We start from the raw sequence: 23,010 nt of genomic DNA, 5'->3' as shown, positions 1-23,010 counted from the left end.
TTTCAAGAAGGCACAGATTAGTCTGCAAGTCATAAGATTCTTCCAGATATGTAGAATCTGTAGAGATCTCAGGAAAAATAAGCATACTCAGGTCAACAAAATAAATACAAGAAAAAAATAAAAAAGCATAAGGAATATTCTGGGACAGGCAATTTGACTACAGTTTGAGTAACTTAATAATAAGGGAAGAACTTAAACTATTTCCCTCCTATTAACTTCCTTCTAAGGAAAAAAATAGTTGAAGAAACTCTTAAAGTATGTCTAAAACTCATGTCCAATGGATCTCTTTTCCATTGGATATGTTAAATGTATCCAAATATTAAAATTTCCCCCAGATGTGATAGTACGTGGTCTAGGGAAGATCTTATCCAATTTCCATAAGAAGTAAATTAAATAAAAGTCATTTTACTGATGTTCAGTAGTTTTTTTTTTTTTTAAATCTAGAAACCTAGAAAAGAAAGAATAGTACTATGTTTTGAAAGTCTGCCATCTTGTTTGGCACCAATTCTGCATTATACCTCAGAATAAGCTAAAACAATGTTGTCTGAAACTAAACTAAGTTACTGTTCAGTTTCACGAACAGACTGAGAAATGTTTCCTACAAACCCAGCTAAATTATTAAGCTGCAGGCCATGCTCATCCATAAGGCAGAATATATAAAGATTACCAAACTTTGAATTAACATTAATTCTAATTCCAACAACAAATGAAAGTGAAATTCCAAAGTAATTATTGTGTGAATTTAGCTGAAATAACTGCTAAGAAGTGAACAGGTATTTTTAAACAAGGTGGCCAAAAATACAGCACAGCTATACCAAAACACATAAGATATAATAACCAAGTGGGAAGGAAGCAACACTAGAATCTTGCCTTTTAATTCAAGGATCTAAACTGAGATTAAAGATGAGTAAAAACAGTGAAAGACTTGAAAATACAGGACACAAATCAAAGAGTAATCTTTTTGGGCATACCATGGCAAAGAGGGCCACAGGTTCATTGACTTGCAATGTGAGAATGACAATCAGAACAAGTATGACAGCAACAACAATAGACTGGATGGTTTAAAATTCCATTTATACTCACAACAGCATTCTGAGGAAGACAGGATAGGTATTGTTATCCCATTGTTTTGCAGATGGAGCACCTGAGACTTAGGCAGGTTAAATGACTTGCCTAAGGTTCATAGATAATAAATAGTGGAACATGGGATTTTTGAATCCTAGGCCACATTTTCTTTCTATAATATCACAGTATTTCATATCAGCATCAGCAATGTCATTACAAAATGTGAAAGTCAGGGAATCCTCTCATAACTCTGGTATTCTATGGACTTCTCAAAGGCAAGGGACAGGTCTTATTCACAATTCCACCTGTAAGCATCTAGCATAACGCTTGGCACATAATAGGTGCTCCATGTTTAATGGAGTGAATGATTAATTATACTAACTACAGCATGTCACATTTTTAATACGTCTGTATGAAATCCTACTGTTTTATATCTATTAGTGGATTTGTGGCCGAGACCTGCATAATAAGTCTTGTTATCATGGGTCCTAGTACATACACTGAATATCCATAGTGGTCCTCAATGTTTTACTAATTTTAGCTGCATTTTAAATATATATTTGACACTCTATATTATTAACATAATATAATTTAGCTTCTATTTATAACTTAGATCACTGACTTTCTACGTACTACATACCAACACTAAACCACCCTAAAATAACTTCTACTTCAATGTCCTTTTGACTTAGTTGTAGTTTGTCAAGAAATGGAATCCCTGCCTTACTTAGTGAGAGAACTGAAGGGTCAATTTCACCATAAGTTCAATTCCTCATTATATAAAAACAACCTGAACTAACCTGAACTAAAATGAACTAGGATAAATTTTAAGCCAGTCACACCTGTGTCATAGTACCTGATGGCACAGTAACCCTAAGATGGAAATTCAGTTATTTAATAAAAGCAACAATTCAATTTCTGAAATCACAAATAGAAATTACTAGTGTTTACTTTTTCTGGGAACTCATTGTCCATTATTTCATATAGAAACACATTTTTAAAACCAGAAAAAAATCTTGGAAGGTGTACTTCAGTATTTCTCAGTCCTTTTTCAGGATTTCTAAAAACCTAATTGTTGGGGCACCTGGGTGGCTCAGTCTGTTAAACGTTGGACTTTCGCTCAGGTCACAATCTCATGTTTGTGAGTTTGAGCTCCTTAGCGGGATCTGTGGTGACAGCTCAGAGCCTGGAGCCTACTTTGGAATCTGTGTCTCCTTCTCTCTCTGCCCCTCTCCTGCTCATGTTCTCTTTTTTTAATAAAAAAATAAATAAAAAACCTAATTGTCTTCTCTCTCTGTGAAATTTTAATAATAAATATACACTGTTTATCTATGACTGTATATAAATGACTGTATCTATGACTGTATACAAAAAAAGAAAAAAAGATTTTTTTTCACCCCCAAGAACCAATTTTTTTCACCACTGAAAACCAACTCATTTTTCAGGTAAGGACACTGAAGCCCCAAAATATTACATATGTGCCTAAAGCAATACAGAGGATCTTTTTAGTTGAACGCACAATCAACTCTAAAATTACTGGTAAACTGACTAAGAGACTACTAGATACCTAGAATAACAATTACACATTCAAATAACTACTATTATCTTTTGGTCACTCTTATTTTCACAAGAGTATAGACAAGCCAGTAATCTAAATCAGGTTTTGTGTTCTTTTAAGTAACTAGTCCTACAGAAGCTGAAATGAATGGCTAAAATGGATTCTTACTATACTAAATAATGTAATCCCATACATCCCCAAATGTCATTTGTCATCCCCGCCTCTTGTCACTAAAACAATTTCTTCAAAATCTTTATTAACAGTCAGTAGTAGAATTCAGAATTGAAAAAAATGATTCAGGAATACATTTCCAGAATTAAAAATTCAAGGTCTTAAGAAAATGATTTACTGTGTTAGAATAACCTATTTTAAAGTGAAAACTGCCCATATATTTTCCTTCTAATTTCTGGACATATTTTTAACTTAGAGGTTATTTTAGTCTAAGTAGTTAGTGTTATTAATACTCTTACCAGTTCTGTCATATGACTCATGACATGTACGTGCAATTTCTGCCCCTAGCTCTAAATAATGACCAGCTTTATCCATTCTGGAACCATCTGCTCCTAGTGCAAACATTCCCCCAGCAAAACAGGCCAAATGCCCCATCTTCTTTTCTAAGTGCCCATTTTTCCACTCTCCAATAAAGGTGAGACCTCCTCGGGACTTCTTAATAAGATGTTTCTCTATAGCCTACGAGAAAGAGAAGATAGTTAAAATTTTAGAAGCAAAGTGTTAGTGTTACTACATCCTTCTACTTATCATAAAACCTTGGTAATAGGATATTCTACAAACTGGTAACTTTCCCAAGCCGGAAGAGTTAATTTATAGTAAGTTTTGGAGAGTAAACAAGTTGCATATAATCTTGAACAAATACCCCATCACTACTACGACAAAGACAAGGTGGAAGAGGGAAGACTGGCCTAAAGACTACCTTTCAACACACCACCTGTATTATAGGTTTTTTTCTTCTTGAGCTAAATGGAATTCATAATAATCAATTGAGATCATGAATAGAAATAAATTAATATAGTTATATAATGTTTAACCCAAAAGACTCTACCAATTTATTTTCTATTTCATACAATAAACCTGAAGACGAAGAATATCTAAGTTAATCTAAAAATAGGATTTTGACAGTTAAAATGGTTTCTCCTTTTCCATATAACTATATCTCTTGTCAAAGTACTTTAAGAAGGTACTAGTAGATGAGGCATCTTATAAGTTATAAAGCTTACAAAACTAGTTAAACGTTCAAACTTAACTCCGTAGCCCCTTACTTTGCCAACTTAGGCACTTATTTTGGGTGTTGTGCCATGGCTATGAGAGACCAAGTGACAAACACAGTCCATCCTACTGGAATGTCAATTTTACTCACAAGATGTAGGGATGGCAAGAAAAATATTTTGTATTAAACTTGAATGTAACATAAAATAGAGTCCAACAATCACATTTAACTTTAAAAATGGGATTTTTGGGGCACCTAGGTAGTTCAGTCGGTTGGGTGCCTGACTTGAGCTCAGGTCATGATCTCATGATTCGTGGGTTCAAGCCCCGCGTTGGGCTTTGTGCTCACAGCTCAGAGCCTGGAATCTGCTCCGGATTTTGTGTGTGTGTGTCTCTCTCTGTCCCTCCCCTGCTCGTTCCCTGTCTGGTCTCTCTCTCTCAAAAATAAATAAACATTAAAAAAATGAGATTTCTAAGAGCTTTGTTCCTTTGGACTATGTTCTCAGACTTTGCTAAATGGGGCTATAAATTAATTTTCTACCTTTAGTGATACTTCTATGGAAAAGTATAACTTCATAAATTCAGTTCTCTTTGGTGAAAAGGTAAAAAGTATTACATCTAATTAGAAAATATACTTTCCTGACAATAACGAGGAATAAAAGAATTAACCCACATGTTTGTAGATTGTTCTCTGACAAGTTCAATAACAGCTTTGGAAAAATCTATTGTGTATTCTTTATAATGATGAGGTTTGTTTCAGAACTATAAGGAGTATGCCTTATTCGTCATGTTATACTTCACAAGGCCTGTTAAATGTAGCTTACAGTCAATAAATGCTTGATTTACAAGTTTTTGTTGTTCTTTTAACCACAGTACACTGAGGCACAAAAAGGTTAGTTTTTCGAGTGCAAGGACAATGTTTTTTATCTTTGTGAGCCTCGTGGCATCTAGCACGTTTTCTACATGTAAGGCACCAGTAAATGCCTCCTCAAGAAACATTTATTGACTGCCCACAATGGAAAGAACACTATATGTCAAGTATTAGTTTAACTCCTCTGAGTTAAACAACTACAGGAAATTAGTTCCCTAAAAAGTAAGGATATAGAAAGGATAAGATTTTTGCTTTACTTTAAAAACAAAACAACTGTAACTCTGAATAGTGTTAATATATATGAGATATATATACAATCAACAAAGCCTAAATGTGTCTCTTTGAAAATCACAAACAGCTTTGATCCAAAAAGAAAAAAAAAAAAAGGAGAAAAAATAAAACTCAAGAATATCAGGAATAAGGGGAGAGAAGGATGGGCAAAATGGGTGAAGAAGAGTCAGATATAGGCTTCCAGTCATGGAATGAGTAAGTCACAGGGATAAAAGGAGCGATAAAGGTCAATGGTGAGCATAGCATTATGTACCGACTTGTCAAATCACTGTTTTATACCTGAAAATTAATGACACATAATGTGTCGACAATACTTCATTAAAAATAAATGAGTAACAAATTAAAAGAAATGTTTATATGTAACTTTAAAAATTGATTAAAATCACTAAAGGGTTATGAGGTTATAGTGGATCAGAAAGCAAGTAACTTAAGTGGTTAACACACTTCTCTATCTCACAGTTTTTGCTTGGTAATATCGCATACAAGTGCTTGCAAGACTGAAACCTGTTCCAATTTTAAGCTGTCACAACACTGTGGTGAAAGGTTACATAAATATGAAACAGTCAAGTGGTTAAAAGCACAGGCCCTGGAGCCAGACTGTTCAGTTCCAGGCTCCATCACATACTAGATATGTGACTGTCAGCAATTATTCAACCTCTTTGTGCCGTAAGGTCCTCATGTGTAAAATGATAGTAAAGATTATTTGCTTTCATATACATAAAAGGGGTTACAACAGCACCTGGCATGTGGAAAGTACTAGATAAGTGTTTTGCCCTTGGTATTTATCCATAAGGCTTTCCATGTGTAGGTTCAATGTCATTTGAAAGAAGAAATGTTTATGGAAATGTATATGTGATGTCAGAAGTTTTTTCAGTCTGTGTAGATAATAACTAAATGTAATTAAGTTTCCATACATAAATATGTTACACTAAATTCTTCAACAATTTCTTTAATGAATCATGGGAATCTACTCCCAAAACCAAGAGCACACTGTATACACTGTACGTTAGTGAACTTGACAATAAATTATATTTAAAAATTTGTTTAATGCTTATTCATTAATGTTTAATGTTTATTCATTCATTTTTGAGAGACAGAGACAGAGCCTGAGTGGGGAAGGGGGCGGGGGGGGGGGGGGGTGCGGTACACAGAGTCTGAAGCAGGCTCCAGGCTCTGAACTGACAGCACAGAGCCCAAAGCGGGGCTCGAACCCACAGACTGTGAGATCATGACCTGAACCGAAGTCGGATGCTCAACCGACTGAGCCACCCAGGCGCCCCAACAATAAAATTATATTTAGAAGAAGAAAAAAGTAATAAAATGCCCCCCAAAATGAAAACAATGTAAGATTTTTATATTAAAATTCTAAAACTCTATAGGGAGGGCATATAATAAAACACATGTAAGGTGTTCACTGGTCACTATGAAACAGCATATATTCAGAATGTTAAGCAGGTAACTATTGTGACAAGAATTACCTCAATAGCATCATCATACATTTTCCTTGCCTCATGGTCTGTTTTATCTGACATCAACCATGCTTTCAGTAAGTATTCATAAAAACTGTCTCCCAGCCCGCCAACTGATGTATGATCTGTAACAAAAGGAAAAGAGAAGGGTGAAGGTGGAGGAAAGAGAAGACAGAAGGCAATTCAATAATCTTTCTCAATTATAATGACTATTACTGGTCAGTCATTTAAAATTATACTGACAGCCTCACTTCCAGCCTACTTCAAATTTAGTTGAGCAAAAGTATACTCTCATCACTCTCCTCTACGTGGGTACCCAATTTTCCAGAAGTCTCTTCCTGCTGGATGAGGTATTTCACATATTTAGGAGTCTTTTTCTTCAGCCATGTAGTTTGTACACTGTCACACAACCAAGCTTTTCCAGAACTGAAAACAATTATCTTTCATATGATAAGGACTTTAACTATACAAGCTAGAAGATTAAATATGAGATATACCTAAATCTGATGTTAACCAAAAAGAGCCCATTTTTTCCATAGGGTGGTTAATGGTGATTTCTATTCTATAGACAGCAGATTAAAATAAGTCCAAGAATTCCTTGGTAATAATGCCCTGCACTTTTAATCCTATCCAAGGCAACATCATAACTCCCAAGGCAACCGTACTCTTTTATCCCTGACTTTTGACAAGCCCTGCCCTACATTCTTAAGCTTTGTTTAAAAACACATATCCCCCCTGCATGAAAAGAAAAATAGCATACTTTTGCGAGCTGTCAATCATTCATGGAGTACCAGCACTGGTTTTCTACTTTTGTGGGGAAAGGACAGACCCCTGGGTGGTTTGTGGAACAACTGGCTTTCTGCTTGGGGGAAAATGCATATTAATGTTTTTATCTGTAGCTCATAAATATAAATTTGTGGTGGATTAATGACTTAACAGTAAAACAGAAAACTGTAAGTACACCAGAAAAAAATATAATAAAATGTCTGCCCTTCTTTAGCGAATGATCTTCTTTGGCAAAACAAAGGAGCCACAAAGAAAAAGATTTATAGCAATATATGGTACAAGCTACCATAAATGAATCTGTAAGGCAAGAAATAGAATAGGAACAGATATACGCAACACATAGAACAGAAGTAAGGGGTAATGCCCTGTACAAAGAAGCCTGATAATTAAATAAGGACAATTGCTACCGAGCACACACAAGTAATTTAAAAAAAGTAACACAAATTGATAATTAACGTAAAGAAGTTCAACTCCATCAGTGACCAGAGAAAAGCAAATTAAAACAACGAGGTTTCATTTTGTTGATTTAATTGGCAAACATTTTTCAAAGTATTTTTTTTAAGTTTATTTATTTTGAGAGCAAGTGAGAGCGGCGAAGGGGCAGAGAGAGAGGGAGAGAGAGAATTCCAAGCAGGTTCTGGGCTGACAGCAGGGCTCGATCTCACAAACAGTGAGATCATGACCTGAGCCGAGATCAAGAGTCAGACACTTTACCAACTGAACCACCCAGGCACCCTGGCAAACATGTTAAAAATTGTTAACGCCCAATGTGGATAAAGTTATGGTTCAAAGTTGCTGGGAATGGAGGGAAGTTTTATAGTAGCTTTCAAAATTTAAGCAGGCTTTCTACTTCTGGAATTATCCTGTAACAAATACTTGCACAAACACACAAGTATAGATATAAAAACAAAACAAACACTTCATCAGAGCACTATATTCATTAAACATGAGATAACTTCAAAAGTCTAGAGAAGTAGCTACATAAATTACAGTACAAACATATGTAACAGAACATGCAATCATTAAACAGAATCAGTGACTCTGCAATCTGTACCAGATATTGAAGGATATCTATTATATGCTGTTAAGTAAGGGAAGGACAAGTTTCAGAATAATATAGTTTGATACTGCTAAAATTTGTATTTTCAAAGAATATTACTGTCCACATAGAAAAGGTATGAGAAGACAACTGTGCAGAGTAATTACATCTCAGAAAGTAGTCCTTCAGTTTTTACTTTGCATACTTATGTATTACTGGACTACGTGTAACTTGTGTAATTAAATCATGTTTTGTTACAGAAAGTAATAAATGGGGGGAAGGCCACCAGTCACTTTCAAGAACATGTCTGCTAATACTGTAGTAATTTGCTTGTACCTTCAGTAGCCTGCATCTCAAATGCTCTTTTCTCACTTTTTTCCCACTAGTCATTAGTGCACATGATGAATTTCACGTATGTATACACCCACAAATCCACCACCAAGATGAAAATACAATGCATTTCCAGCATTCCAAAAATCTGCCTCATGTGGCCCTCACAATCAATACCCAACTTCCAAAGATAACCATTTTTCTGACCTCAATCACTAAATGATTTGTCAAGTTCACATAAAACGGCCATATACTCTCAAGAATGATTTGGTAGCTTAATGATTTCCTTTGTTTTCCATCTAAATGTCTAGAAGAAGGACCCCTCTGCCTTACAGAGGCTTCCTCAGTCTCCAGCATTAAGTGTTTGGGTATCAGAGAAGACACTTAGGGGAACAGAAGACAGGTACAACGATCCCTTACTCTAAGCTTCGGACTGCACAAGAAAATCACGATTGAATTTCTAATAGTTCTCAATACTCATCACACTTACATTTAAGAATTTTATAATGATGGTAATATATGATGATGGGCTGAGAGGATAAATTATACTTAGATGCTAAATTAATTCTAAAAGATTTAAATATTTTATGGTTACTGGAAATCATTAAAGATAACATATAAAATATTAAAACAATATGAAACTAAGTAGACAGGGAATGTCCCTCATATTTAATGAACATATAGGACAGAGAAAGATTTAGGGATGCCTTTTAGGTACATTATTTGCTAATGAACAAGAATGGAGTCATTTTATATTTGGCAAGCAACTATTTTAAAGCAGCTATATCCAAACAAGTATGACAAAATATCCCCATCAACACTGCTACCTCAATTTTGTGGCTATGTCAAAACATCTGGACTCACTCAGCAAATGATACCATTACTATCTTACCAGCTGCCCAGTCTTGTCTTAGACTTCAATCAACTGCTTAAAAACATGCCTGACTGTAGTTGTCCTCTTATTGTAACCATGACTTTCTCATAAAGCTTTTAGGTTTCATCCCCCAGATTTTCTAGTTGCCTTCCTTTCATCTCCTATCTTTTTCTCTCACCATTTTTATTCTTTCCCATCCCCTTAGTCATGTCACTTACACTGAGTCACTCCTGCATTTCATCACCCTAGAGGCCTTCCTCCTAAGCTATCACCTTCAGACTTCTCTTTTCCTGCTTTCCTAAGTTAAACCCATTATTTCCTCAATACTATGTCTTAGTTCACGCCTGTTGTACTGAATCATATTCTTCTATGATTTCCCAAGAAAGACTATGTGAATTGTAGCTTTATTATGAGCTTCTTAATTTTATTTTATAAAGATATCAAATTCAAGGTTGGAAATCATTTTCCCTCAGAGGTTCTCAAAGGTACTGTTCCAGTGTCCTGTAACACCAAGTATCATGAGTGAGAAACATTGGCGATGCTGTTTTATAGGCTCAAGGTGTTCTCTCTTAATGCCCCCTTCCTCACACTCAACTCATTTTCCCAAGCTTTACATCTTCATTTTGATACTGGTTAATTTTTTTCCTACATTCATTGTGCTAAAGATTAGTATCTTTCAGCTCTGAGAAAATTCTCTTCTATTGTTTATTTTCTTCAGTTTTGCTTGTTTCTCTCTTCTGAAACTCTCATTAGTTGGAAATTGGACCCCTTGGATTGATTTTATATTACCCTTCTCTCTCAAATTAGTCTCTTTGTTTCTATATTCTGGGATTTTTAAAAAAAATCAATTTTTTCTTTTAGTCCTCTCACTGAGGTTTTTAATGTAAGCAATTATACCTTTTACCTCCTTTCTGTCCTCTAATTCTTTCTTTTTCAATGTACCCTGTTCTTATTTTATGAACACATCATCTTCTTAGAGTTCTCCAAAATAAACAGATATGTTTATTTATAGAATTACTTCAGTTTCCTCTAGGATCCCTGTTTGACTTTAATGATTTTTTTTTCTGTGAAATTTAACATGTGCACAGAAAAGCATATAAAACATAAATGTTATGCTCATTATAGAGAACATCTGTATAATATCTACTCAGAAGAATGTCAGTACTCCAAAAGCCTTTCACATATCCTTTCTCAATTACAATTCCCACATCCTCAAAGGTGAACCACTATCTTGACTTTTGGGGTAGTCACTTTTTTTACATGGCTATCATCTACTACCCTCTCTCATCTGCTACTATTTAGTTTTGTCTACTGGTATGTTTAACAAAGGTATCATATATTCTCTTGCATCAGTCTTCCAGATCTCAATGCTTAAGACTCAACCATGTGGCTATATGTATGCACTGCTGTTTGATATCCCACTGCACCAATCAACCATAATTTATTTATCTGTACTTAAGAATGAAGTTCTCAGTAGCTAGTGTGGGCTTTTCTCTACCAAACAGTAGGTACTCTCTCACTGAGCAGACTTATTGGTCACAAGGTCTCTCTCTTGAGTGGGAATTCTGACTGGATGCTTTCTGTGTAGGCTAAGTTGAGGAAAGGTGGGCTATGTGCAAGGCTTTGCTTTAGAGTCAGGAAAATGGTACTTGTTGTGAAATTGGATCTGCTTGAATTTCAGAATAAAGGGAGGCTTTATTCTGGGTTATTAACATCCATATGGAAAATTTTCACCTTTCTTCTCAATGAAATCATTAAATTTTTTAAAAAGAAGTGCTCAAGGCATCTGGGTGGCTCAGTCAGTTGGGCGTCCAACTTTGGCTCAGGTCATGATCTCATGGTCTGTGAGTTTGAGCCCTGTGTCGGGCTCTGTGCTGACAGCTCAGACCCTGGAGCCTGCTTCAGATCCTGTGTCTCCTCTCTGCCCCTCCCCCACTCCTGTTCTCTCTTTCGAAAATAAATAAGCATTAAAAAATTAAAAATAAAATAAGAAGTGCTATGTAGTTATGCCTACTATTAAATGTCAGAATGAGCTGGTGCATAAGAATTTTAAGTGGAGCCCATGTTCCCTTTAACGATCTTATACCTAGATTTTAGCTCTACTTTTTACTCATTATTCAATTACATGTACTTACAGTTTATGTACTCTGAACCTCTCTGGAACTAGATCAGTTACGGTTTTTGTAGTGCTCTTGTAGTATATTCTAGGTGTGCCTTTCTCGCTTCTACTCACTCACACAGTCCAGGCCAGAATGCATTATGCTAATTTGTTGAAATATCTTGACCATTATGATCTCCCGTTTACCACCAAATTTCTCTACCATCTTGGGTTTATTGTTTTCTACATTTTTCTATACTTTCATTTCATTGTGGTCTCAATGAGGACGGCTGGCCACAGTGGTGAAGTTATAGTTCAATCTTCCACCATGGGGCAGAAGTCCTAACAAAGCTTTCTCAAGTTGAATTCTTTCTGGATAATTTGTTAATGCTGTATATGTTGGATTTCTCTTTCCTCTGTCTTCTATTCTGCTCGCACTGTTGTCCTATCATGAATAAAAATCAAAGCAGGTGGGAACTTAAAGAATCTTAGTTTACTCCAATATTTCTAGACTGTGTGTAACTTGTAAGCTTGCAACCACGTAATTCAAGATGATTTTAGGTGGTTTATGGAATAATTTTTTAAAACTTGTCACAGTTTTATAATGACTATTGTCAAGATGATCTTTTAACTTCATGCAAAATCCTGCCCCTTCCCTGAAACACACAGCAACAACAAAGGATGAAATAATATTAAAAGGCATTTCCACACTTGAAAACAAAATACAAACTGTAATGCATAAGAAATACAAAGAAACTCATTGTGTTAAAAGCAGAAGTTTCTATTTCTTGAAAGTGAAGTAAATAAAGACATCTAGAAGTTTCCCTCCTCCAACATAATGGGGTTCAAAGCACTCACTCATGGTGGGGACTCCTAGACTAGCAGAAGGAAGCGGAAACAGCTGTATGATTGAGACTGGGATAAATTGCTATATATTGGGGAAAATAGATGTATAATACCCTTGGGAGAGCTGAGATTCCAGCATGAAAAAGAGTAAGTTCTAGACCGATGAGCCAGTGGAGGCATTAATAAAACTTCCAGGAATGGAGAAGTAATGAAAGTGGAAAGAAAAACATACACTTCATGAAGTTCTCACTCAAATTGAGCTTGCAAATGAAACTCCAAGGCAGTGCGCCTGGGGGCTCGGTCGTTAAGCATTTGACTTCGGCTTAGGTCATGATCTAATGGTTCATGAATTCGAGTCCTGCATCGGGTGAGCCCTGCTTCTCTTTCTCTCTCTCCCTGCCCCTCCTGGGATTCTCCCCCTCTCTCTGCCCCTTGCTCACTTGTGCCCCCCCTCCTCAAAAACAAACAAATAAAAAAACTCCAATGCACATAAGGAAAATGAGTTATGAAAGAATTCAACTATGTTAATAGAATTTACCATACCACGAAAAAGCAAATAATGCAGCTATCTTCTGAAAGCAATTATAAAGTAAGTATATTTTAAAAGTATACTAAGAGAGGGGCACCTGGGTAGCTCAGGTGGTTAAGCCTCCAACTTCAGCTCAGGTCATTATCCACAGTTCAGGAGTTTGAGCCCCGTGTCCGGCTCTGTGCTGACAGGTAGGAGCCTGGAGCCTGCCTGGGGTTCTATTTTCCCTCTCTCTCTGCTCCTCCCCTGCTCGTGCTCTCTCTCGCTCTCTCAAAAATAAACACTAAAATATTTTTTTTAAAAAGTATACTAAGAGAAAAAAATTAACATATAAAGCCCAAACTGATCAATTTGCACTGAGAAATTGGCAAACATGTAAGATTTTAACACACCTATTTGAAAACAGATCAGAAAAAAAAGTTAAAAAAAAGAAAAATGAAAAAAAAAATAGCTAATGAATCTGAAATGCCTTAAAGGAAATTCGACTCTCTGCTAAACTGTGAGCAACTTGACAAGAGACACTCGTTGGCTTAAGTTTCTTTATATATCCTATAGCACCTCACACGATTCTTACTTATAGAGTACTCAATGAGTAATTATTAAACAAATGGCTGACTTTCCATTTTCAAGTATTAAAAGATTTTCACAATTATAATATCTTGTCTTTAAGGTATTTTTTCTTTTTTATTTTAAGGTATTTTTTCATTAAAAAAAATGATTCCATCTTCAGTCTCTCACTTGTTTTCAGTTTAAGGAAACAAATAATTATGGGAGAAACAGTAATACCTAGCATAACACCTAATACTTACAAATTCAGCAAAAAAAGGTTTACAGAATGAATGCATTAACTACTTGAAGCACTCATTCTTGCAAGTTTTACTAAAATTTGCAGGTATACAGTTTTAAACACCTTCCTAATTTCCCCCAACACGAAGATGTCTATAATTGTAGTATATTCAATATCTTACATGGAAAATCCACTGGAAATATAAGTTTAAAAAACTTAAAACACCTCATTCCTATGAATTATCAGAAATATGCAAAAAAAAAAAAAACCCTTTGTATTAAGATTTTCTTTTTGGAGTTTTTAACCTTCTGTAAACACATCTTTGCACTGAGAGCTTTTTAATTTTCTCACAGCTCACTGTCCAGATACAATATTTCAAACTACTCAGGGGACTGTAGTAAGAATGTATTTTGTAAAAATACCCAAATGCCCAAACTCCATTCCTCTCCTCTCTTTTTTTTAAATTTTTAATTAATTATTTTATTCCTTTTTTTTCCAATATATGAAGTTTATTGTCAAATTGGTTTCCATACAACACCCAGTGCTCATCCCAAAAGGTGCCCTCCTCAATACCCATCACCCACCCTCCCCTCCCTCCCACCCCCCATCAACCCTCAGTTTGTTCTCAGTTTTTAAGAGTCTCTTATGCTTTGGCTCTCTCCCACTCTGACCTCTTTTTTTTTTTCCTTCCCCTCCCCCATGGGTTTCTGTTAAGTTTCTCAGGATCCAAATAAGAGTGAAACTATATGGTATCTGTCTTTCTCTGTATGGCTTATTTCACTTAGCATGACACTCTCCAGTTCCATCCACGTTGCTACAAAGGGCCATATTTCGTTCTTTCTCATTGCCATGTAGTACTCCATTGTGTATATAAACCACAATTTCTTTATCCATTCATCAGTTGATGGACATTTAGGCTCTTTCCATAATTTGGCTATTGTTGAGAGTGCTGCTATAAACATTGGGGTACAAGTGCCCCTATGCATCAGTACTCCTGTATCCCTTGGGTAAATTCCTAGTCCTCTCCTCTCTTAAAAGAGTTTGAACTTAAGGCTGCTGCTTGCTCCTTATTCCCCTACATTCTGGCTTTAGCCTCCCACACAGAGCTGAAGCAAAATGGTACTCTACAAGTTAATAGCCACTTTTCAGTCCCAATACATCAAATAAAATTTACAAGTCAGAGAAGATGACTAGATCACACAAGGCAGAAATAAGGGAGAGAACAGAAGGCCCAAATTAACTAAAAGAGAAGAAGAAATCAAGGAACCGATTTTAGAGTTACTAAGAAGGTAAAAACAACAGGACAGGAATCTGGCCACACTGTCAAGTTTCTGGCACAGGCCAGGCTATGTAAAGTGTGGGTGAAATAAGGAATCACAATGAGGAATAAGTTTTAAAGTAGAGATAATAAGCTCAATTTTGTACCTAGTGAGTTTAAGATACCCCCCAAACAATCAGGAAACAAATATCCTGTACATGGGAGGTTTTAAGTTTAAAGCCCAAGAAAAATCAGTAATGAAATACTGACTTCTATCAGGAGGGGGGTGGAGGGACAATTTTTTCTGTAAAGGGCCGGATAATATACAGCCTCTGCTGCGTGCTCCTCTGTTTTGTTGTTGTTGTTGACGATGATGATGACTGTTTAAACCCTTAAAAAATATCGAAAAAATAAACCTATTTTTAATTTGTAGGCCGAACAAATGCAGGCCAGAGGGTAGCCTGACGCAGTTTGCCTATTGCTGATTCAGATTTCATTGATATATAGGACACAGTTCATCCTGTAAAAAGAGAGGAGGTCTGTGAGGCACAAATGGAAAGGATAAGAAGAATTCCTGGAAATATCAACATTTAAGAAGCTAGGTGAAGAAGAGTATGAAACAAATTCCCATCCCTTTAAAGCACACTGGCCTTGTGTGAATGTGGTAAAAAGTAACATCATGCTGGTTTCAAGTCCAACCCTCAACAGGCCTTACAGGCTCCACTTCTTTTTATGGGACCTTGCTACTGTCAGGGAAAGATGCATGGTATAGCCCCTGATAGATGGTGAGAAACCCTAGGGGGCAGGGCTGTGTCGCCCCAGGTGGGGCCGTGATAGATCAGCCAGTCTTCAGCCAACCTGACTGCTCGCTGAGACACATGAGTAAGTCCAGACAAGACTGGCCTCTCAGCCAACCTGTAGATTTTGAAGAAATAAGAAAGTTTTAAGCCACTAAATTTAGAGTGGTTTGTTATACAGAAATAGCCGACTCACACACTGTCCTTTCTGGACCAGTCTACTGGCCCACATAAGAAATTACTTTTAGTGGAGTGATAGAAAGCAGAGCCCAGAATGCAATGTATTAAGAAGTGAACAGAAGGCCAACAAGAAAAACCAACGAATATAAACATTTCTTCAAAAGGCTACGTCATGATAGGAAGAAGAGAGGTGGAGTGTCTGCTAGAAGGGGCTATGATAATGAAGAATCAAGGAAATAGAGACAAGGACTTCCCAGCAACTGAAAAAGGAACCAGGACTGTAACACATGGTAAAATTAAAATGGGAACACCAAGAAAGAAAAGAGTTCAAGTGCTGAAAGAAGACATAATACAAAACACAGGTCAAAGGAAAATCCTACCCAGGATTGTCTGAGGCTGGAAAAACAGAGAAAAGCCCAGTGACTAAATGAGCTGAGAGGTAAAGAGATCTCCTACATAAGGATCTTTACTTTCACTTTGACTTAGGAAGCAAGGTCACCTGGGTGAAGGGAGGTAAAGCGTATGGTGACCAACTTTTTAAAAACTACCAGAATACTTCTGGGAATAACTGCAATTTTTGAAAACTAGAAGAATAGAGGGGCACCTGGGTGGCTCAGCCAGTTAGGTGTCCAACTTTGGCTCAGGTCACGATCTCACAGTTCGTGAGTTTGAGCCCTGTGTCAAGCTCTGTGCTAACAGCTTGGAGCCTAGAGCCTGCTTCAGAGTCTTTGTCTCCCTCTCTCTCTCTGCGTCTCCCCCTCTCTCTCTGCGTCTCTCCAGCCTGTGTGCCTTCTCTCTCTCAAAAATAAATAAACATTAAAAAAAAATTTTTTTAAGACCTAGAAGAACAGAATGAGACATACAAGGGGCAATAGGGAACAAAGAAATTAATACCTTGAACAACAAGTTCATGATGAGGTTAGGCAATGGAACAATAGAAATGTGCTTCACATTTTGTTCAGAGGGAAGATACAGTAATGATTAATTCTAAATGTCATTAGAAAAATACAAATAATCAGGGTGCAAGTTAAAATTCAAGGGCAATTGTTAGAAAAGATGAAAATATATATGTTTTTGAAACCAGTAAAGAAAAAGACAATGAAACAAAAGACTTAAGGCAGCATAGGGAAGATATTTTAAGAATGTATAATAAATAGAAAAAACCCTAAATAAACAGAAACTGACTTAGAAAGACTTGTGTTTTGGACCCAGATGGAGTAACCAGTGACTGAGTTTACCCTGTAACCTAAAACAGCCAAAACCAATGGACATGTACATGAAATGATGGTTTTCAAGATACTGAGCATCAGGCAACAAAGGACGGTGATCTGTGAGATATGAAAAATAAACAAGGTGAGTCCCATGACTGCCCCAGATTACTGCCTCAAGAAAGTTTTCCAGCAGAAGCACAGGGAGAAGAAAATAACGCAGTCCAGAAAGTCCAAGGCAGCCAGGGTTCCCAGACCAAGGTGCCAGAGAGGAGACCTGCACAGAAAGAGAAACTAGATATCTGCAAAGGGTTCCCTTGAGTATCCAGCAGAGTACTGAGTAGCACACATATGTGAGGAAACTACCTGATACTGGGAGAAAATAGCACAAATGGACTGTCTTGGGCTCACCAAGAGCCTACTGGTAATAATGCCTCTTCCCCTGAGCCAGACTAGAAAAATTCATACTTCATGGGGAATTAGACCAGAGAACACAGGAGGGGATAATCAGCCCTAGCACTGAGTGCAAGGCACCAGATTCCCCTAATAAATCATAAAACCAACATAGGAAAAGGTCCAATAGTTTCCAAGTAACTTAACTGTATCCCTGAACAAAACTCAAGACGATTTCTAGGAAAAGGAAACTATCTGGCACTCAAGCAAGGTAAAACTGACAATGTCTGACACCTAATCCAAGATTACCAGGTATGCAAAGAAGCAGGAAAGAAACAACTCACAATGAGAATAAGGAACCAGTCAAAACTTTATCTAGAATTGACACAAATGGTACAGTGACCAGAGGAGAATATTAGAAGTTATTAGAACTGTGTTACCTATATTCAAATAGGCAATTAGAGAGACAAGGAAGATATAAAAAGATCCAAAATGAATTTCTAAAGATGAAAACTACTGTGTTAGAGACAAACAAATACAGTGGAAGGGATTAAATACAGTGGAAGGGATCAGATAATACATACGAAAAGATCAGTGAACTTGAAGGCACTGCAACAGAAATTACTGAACATGAAACAAAAAAAAATTTTTTTAAACAGAAACAAGTATCAGTGAACTAAGTGGGTCACTACACAAATAATTAGAATCTCTGAAAGAGAGACACGACAGAAAAACTATTTGAAGAAATAATGGCCAAAATTTTTCCAAATTTGATAATAACTGTAAACTCACATGATAATGAAAACACAACATATCAGCATTTGTGGGATGCCACTAAAGCAGTACACAAGGGAAAATTAACAGCATGAAACCCTATTAGAAAAAAAAAAAGGTTTCATATCAATGACTTCAGCTTCTACCTTAGAATCTAGAAAAGGAAAAGGAAATTAAACACAAAAGTAGGTTAAAAAAAAGACAAATAAATAAAGGTTGGGGTAAAAATCAGTGAAACAGAACCTACAGATTTTAAAAGGATAAGGGAGTATTATGAACAACTTTACGCCAATAAATTTTTAAAACTAGATGAAATAGACAAATTCTGATAGACCAAACTTACCAAAACTCACTCAAGAAGAAATAGATAATATGAACAACTTTCCATCTGTCAAAGAAATTGAAATTGTACTTAAAAACCTTCTCCCCAGAAAACTCCAGACTCGGATAGCTATGTTGGTAAATTCTATCAAACATTCAAGGAAACAACAATAAAACTGAGGAGGAGGGAATACTTCACAACTCACTCTGAGGCCAGCATCGTAATAGTACTAAAACCAGACAAAGACAAAAAAGAAACCTACAGAGGAATATCTCTCATTTAACAAATCAATTATAAGAAAATACTGAAAGGCTAATACATCATGAACATCTAGAATAAATACGTATGATTTATTCTAGAAATGCAGAGAAGGTTTAACATTCGAAATCAATCAGGTGGGGTGCCTGGGCGGCTCAGTCAGTTAAGCATCTGACTTTGGCTCAGGTCATGATCTCGCGGTTCATGGGTTCAAGCCCTGCATCGGCTCTGTGCTGACAGCTCAGACCCGGGAGAGAATCTCCCTCTCTCTACCCACCCCCCACTCATGTTCTGTCTCTATCTCAAAAATAAACAAACATTAAAAAAATAAGATAAAATCAATCAATGTGATTCACTGTATTCAATAAACCAAAGAAGAAAATAGATGCACACACAAAATATTTAAAATACATTCCTGATAAAAAAAATTTTAAGCAAACAGGAAAAAGGAACTCCCTCAATATCACAAAGGGCATCTACAAAAAAAACCAAACCCTACCGTTAAAGACTGAATGCTTTCTCCCTAAGATCAGAAATCAAACAAGGCTGCTCCCTTTCATCACTTTTCTTCAACACTTCCCTACAGGCTCTAGCAGGTGCAAAGGCCAAAAAAGAAATGGATTAAATTTAAATAAATGGCATTCATATTGGAAACAAAGATGTAAGCTATCTTTACATAGAGATAATAAGGTCATCTATGAAGAAAATTCAATGGAATCTACAAAAAAGCTACTAGAACTAAAAATTGAGGTTAGCAAGTTGCAGACACAAGATGAACATACTAAATCAATTTTATTTCCATATTTTAGCAACAAAATATAAGAAACTGGAATTTAAAGTATCATTTTTAACAGCATCAACAATATGAAACATCTACAGGTAAATCTGGTGAAACACATGAAAGACCTGTGCACAGAAAGTGACAGAATATTTGAGAGAAGTGGTGAAGAATACCTAAATAAATGTTGAGACTGATACAACCTGTGCACAGGCCGGAAGATGTCAACTGTCAAACAGTGTTAAGATGTCAATTTCCCCCAAATGATTTCCCAATCAAAATACCAGCAGGGTTTTCTATAAATACTGACAAAGTGATGCTAAAATTAATATGGAAATGCAAAGGACTTAGATAACCAAGACAGTTTTGAGAAAGAAAAAACTCAGAGGCCTAATCCTACTTGATTTCAATACCTGTAATAAAGCTAGAGTAATCAAAACAGCATGGCACTGGCATAATAATACATAAATAGGCCATCAGAACAGAAAAGAATCCAAAAACTTATACCTATATGTACAACTGATTTCTGACAAAGGTGCAAAGCCAAAGCCAATGCAGTGGAGAAAAGACAGTCTTTTCAACAAATGGGTGTATGGAATAATCAGACACTCACATGCAAAAGAGAAAAAAAAAAAGAAGAAAAGAAAAAAAGAACTTTGATACCTGTATAAAAATCAACTGAAAGCAGATCACAGACCAAAATATAAAACCTAAAGCTCCGCAACTTTTAGAAGAAAACACAGGAGGAAATTTTGTGGCCTTGAGTTAGACAAAGATTTCTTAGATATGACACAAAAGAATAATCATTAAAAAAGACTGATAAAATGGGACTTCATAATTGGAATCTTTTTTCTTTAACATTGTTAAAGAATGAAAAAACAAGTCAAAGACTGAGAGAAAACCTCCGTTTACAAAATGGGCAACCGGAGAGGGGTCTGATCAGATAATTCACCAAAGAAGATAAATGGATGGGAAGTAGCTCATGAAAAAGACATCTCACTGGTGATTTGCGAAGTGTTAATCACCTATTACAGTGGCTAAAAGGAAAAGGCTGACCATGTCAAGTGCTGGTGCACGTGTGGAGGAACGCTGCTCATGGGAATGGAATATGGTACATCCACTTCAGAAAAGAGTTGGACAATTTTTACTAAGTTAAGCATACACACCTACCATATGATACAAACATTCACTCCCAGGTCTTCACTCAACAAAAATGACAACGTACGTCAACGTGAAGGCTTGTATGTCAATGCTCATAGCACTTTGTCTGTGATCACCCCAAAGTGGAAACAGCCCAAATGATCATCAACAGGTGAACGGAGAAACAAATCAGGGCATTCTAGAAAGTAGAACTCTACTCAGAACTACTGATAAACACAGCATGGGCAAATCTCAAAATAATCATGCTCTGTGAAGGAAGCCAGACAAAAATAAAGCATACAAAGGATTCCATTTATACAAAGCTCTACAAATGCAAATGTATCTATGACGAAAGAAAGCAGATCAGCAGTTGCTTAAGGAAGAAGTGAGAAGGGGAGTGAAAGAAGACTCATAAAGGGGGATGAGGAAACCTTTAGAGGTGATAGATAGGTTCATTATTTTGATTGCAGTGATGATTCCATAGGTATATACTCATTTAAAAACTTACCAAACTGTACACTTTAAACATGTACCGTTTACTATATGTCAATGACACCTGTTTGTTTATTTAGAGCGAGCATGCAAGCAGGGGAGGGGCAGAGACAGAGGGAGAGAGAGAATCACAAGCAGGCTCTGCACTCTCAGTGCACAGCCCAACGCAGGGCTCGATCTCACAAACTGTGAGATCATGACCTGAGCTGAAATCAAATCGGGACGCTTAACTTACTGAGCCACCCAGGCTCCCCGACTCTACCTTAATAAAGCTGTTATTAAAAAAGCAAGTAAACAAAACAAAAAAGATACCTGAAATTAGCCCTATCAGTAACGCAACAAACTTAACTCCATTTAAAAAATACTGAGAATCACACTGGAATTCAAAAAAAAATTTTTTTAAACCTCTATAAATACACCATAAAACTTTTTAATCAAGATATACCTAAATAAAATTGCTCAGGAAACTGAAAATAAGGAAATGGTCAAAAGTGAGTTGGGGATGGACAGGAGGTTTGTATAGAAGATTTGGAAGAGAAAGCAAGAGAAGTAAACTGATCAAAGAACTGTCAGAGGTACAAAAGATCCAGGTGGAAATGGAAATTATAAATTTATAGCAACTTCAACATAACTACAGATGATTTTCATCAGCAATGCTCAGCTGAGTCTACAAATGGGAAAGGTAGATGGCTGGGTTGATACAAGTTTTGGGATTGGAAGGACAGATAAAATAGAAGGTAAAGTACTCGAATACTCCCCCATTGGTTTGGATCCTATGCAGTCTAGGCTGGATACGAAAAGAAGCAACAGGTCACCAATCCTCTTGTCCAAATATTCAGGATCCTTGCTCCATTGTTTTGTTGCACCCAACCAGGTAAAACAGCAGCCCAGTTGTCAGTCTGCTCTACTATTATCCCCAAATTCGCAACTTTCACCATGAATGAGAACCCCAACATTGCTTGTCAACTTTAGCGTGACTTCTTGATTCCTGTTCTTTCCCAGTCCTTAAAGCAGGTATTTGAAATCTCTTCTTCAAAAGTCCCCTACAGCTCTACCTTCTGCCTACTCTCAGCATACAACCCTGCCTCCTAATTCACAGAAAAATATAGACCACTGATGGGGGAGAGAGGAAACCCTAAAAACGTATCTTTCAACTTGTTGCACCCCCAACTATCATTTTATCTGTTCGCTTTGCTTATTAAAGAGGAAGAAATACCCCTTCTCTACATACTCCATCTAGCTCTGGACCCTAACTACTTCTGCTTCCTTCTCAGGAATCCTCCCCCTCTTGGCTGGTTTTATCTATAACATCTACCCTTCAACTGAATTTAAATGTTTATTAACATCTTAAAACTGAATAATCTTTCTTGAAGATACTATACACTTTGAGTTTGAAACCTATCAGATGTTTACTGAAAAAAAAAGTGAAAAAAGAGAAATCATGGATGATGTCTAGATTTCTGGCTGGGCAAATGGGTGAACAATGGTGCTCTTCACTGAAATTGATAATACTGAAGGAGGAAATGATTTAAAGTAGAAGGAGTTTGAATTTGGGGCATGCGGAATTTGAGGCACTAGCTGGATATCCAAATAGATGTGACAATCAGGTATGTGGAAATCCCGAGAGACTGGGGATATACACT

The 23,010-nt window shown here is 36.5% G+C and overlaps 1 protein-coding gene across 2 annotated transcripts in view; it reads right to left on the bottom strand.

The window, feature by feature from the left end:
- MAN1A2 (mannosidase alpha class 1A member 2) overlaps positions 1-23,010 on the bottom strand; it is a 175,834-nt gene that overhangs the window by 34,237 nt on the left and 118,587 nt on the right. For both annotated transcript variants that reach the window (XM_007075673.2, XM_042993842.1), the window contains exons 9-10: positions 6,488-6,603; positions 3,094-3,313 (exon numbers count right to left, since the gene is read on the bottom strand). In XM_007075673.2, coding sequence (XP_007075735.1) covers positions 3,094-3,313; positions 6,488-6,603 — 336 coding nt within the window. The remainder of the gene's footprint in view (positions 1-3,093; positions 3,314-6,487; positions 6,604-23,010) is intronic.

The sequence above is a fragment of the Panthera tigris genome, chromosome C1, assembly GCF_018350195.1.
Source record: "Panthera tigris isolate Pti1 chromosome C1, P.tigris_Pti1_mat1.1, whole genome shotgun sequence".
Classification (NCBI taxonomy): Eukaryota; Metazoa; Chordata; class Mammalia; order Carnivora; family Felidae; genus Panthera; species Panthera tigris.
Note: the sequence above shows the minus strand (reverse complement) of the source record. Positions and strands in the feature narration are given on the sequence as shown.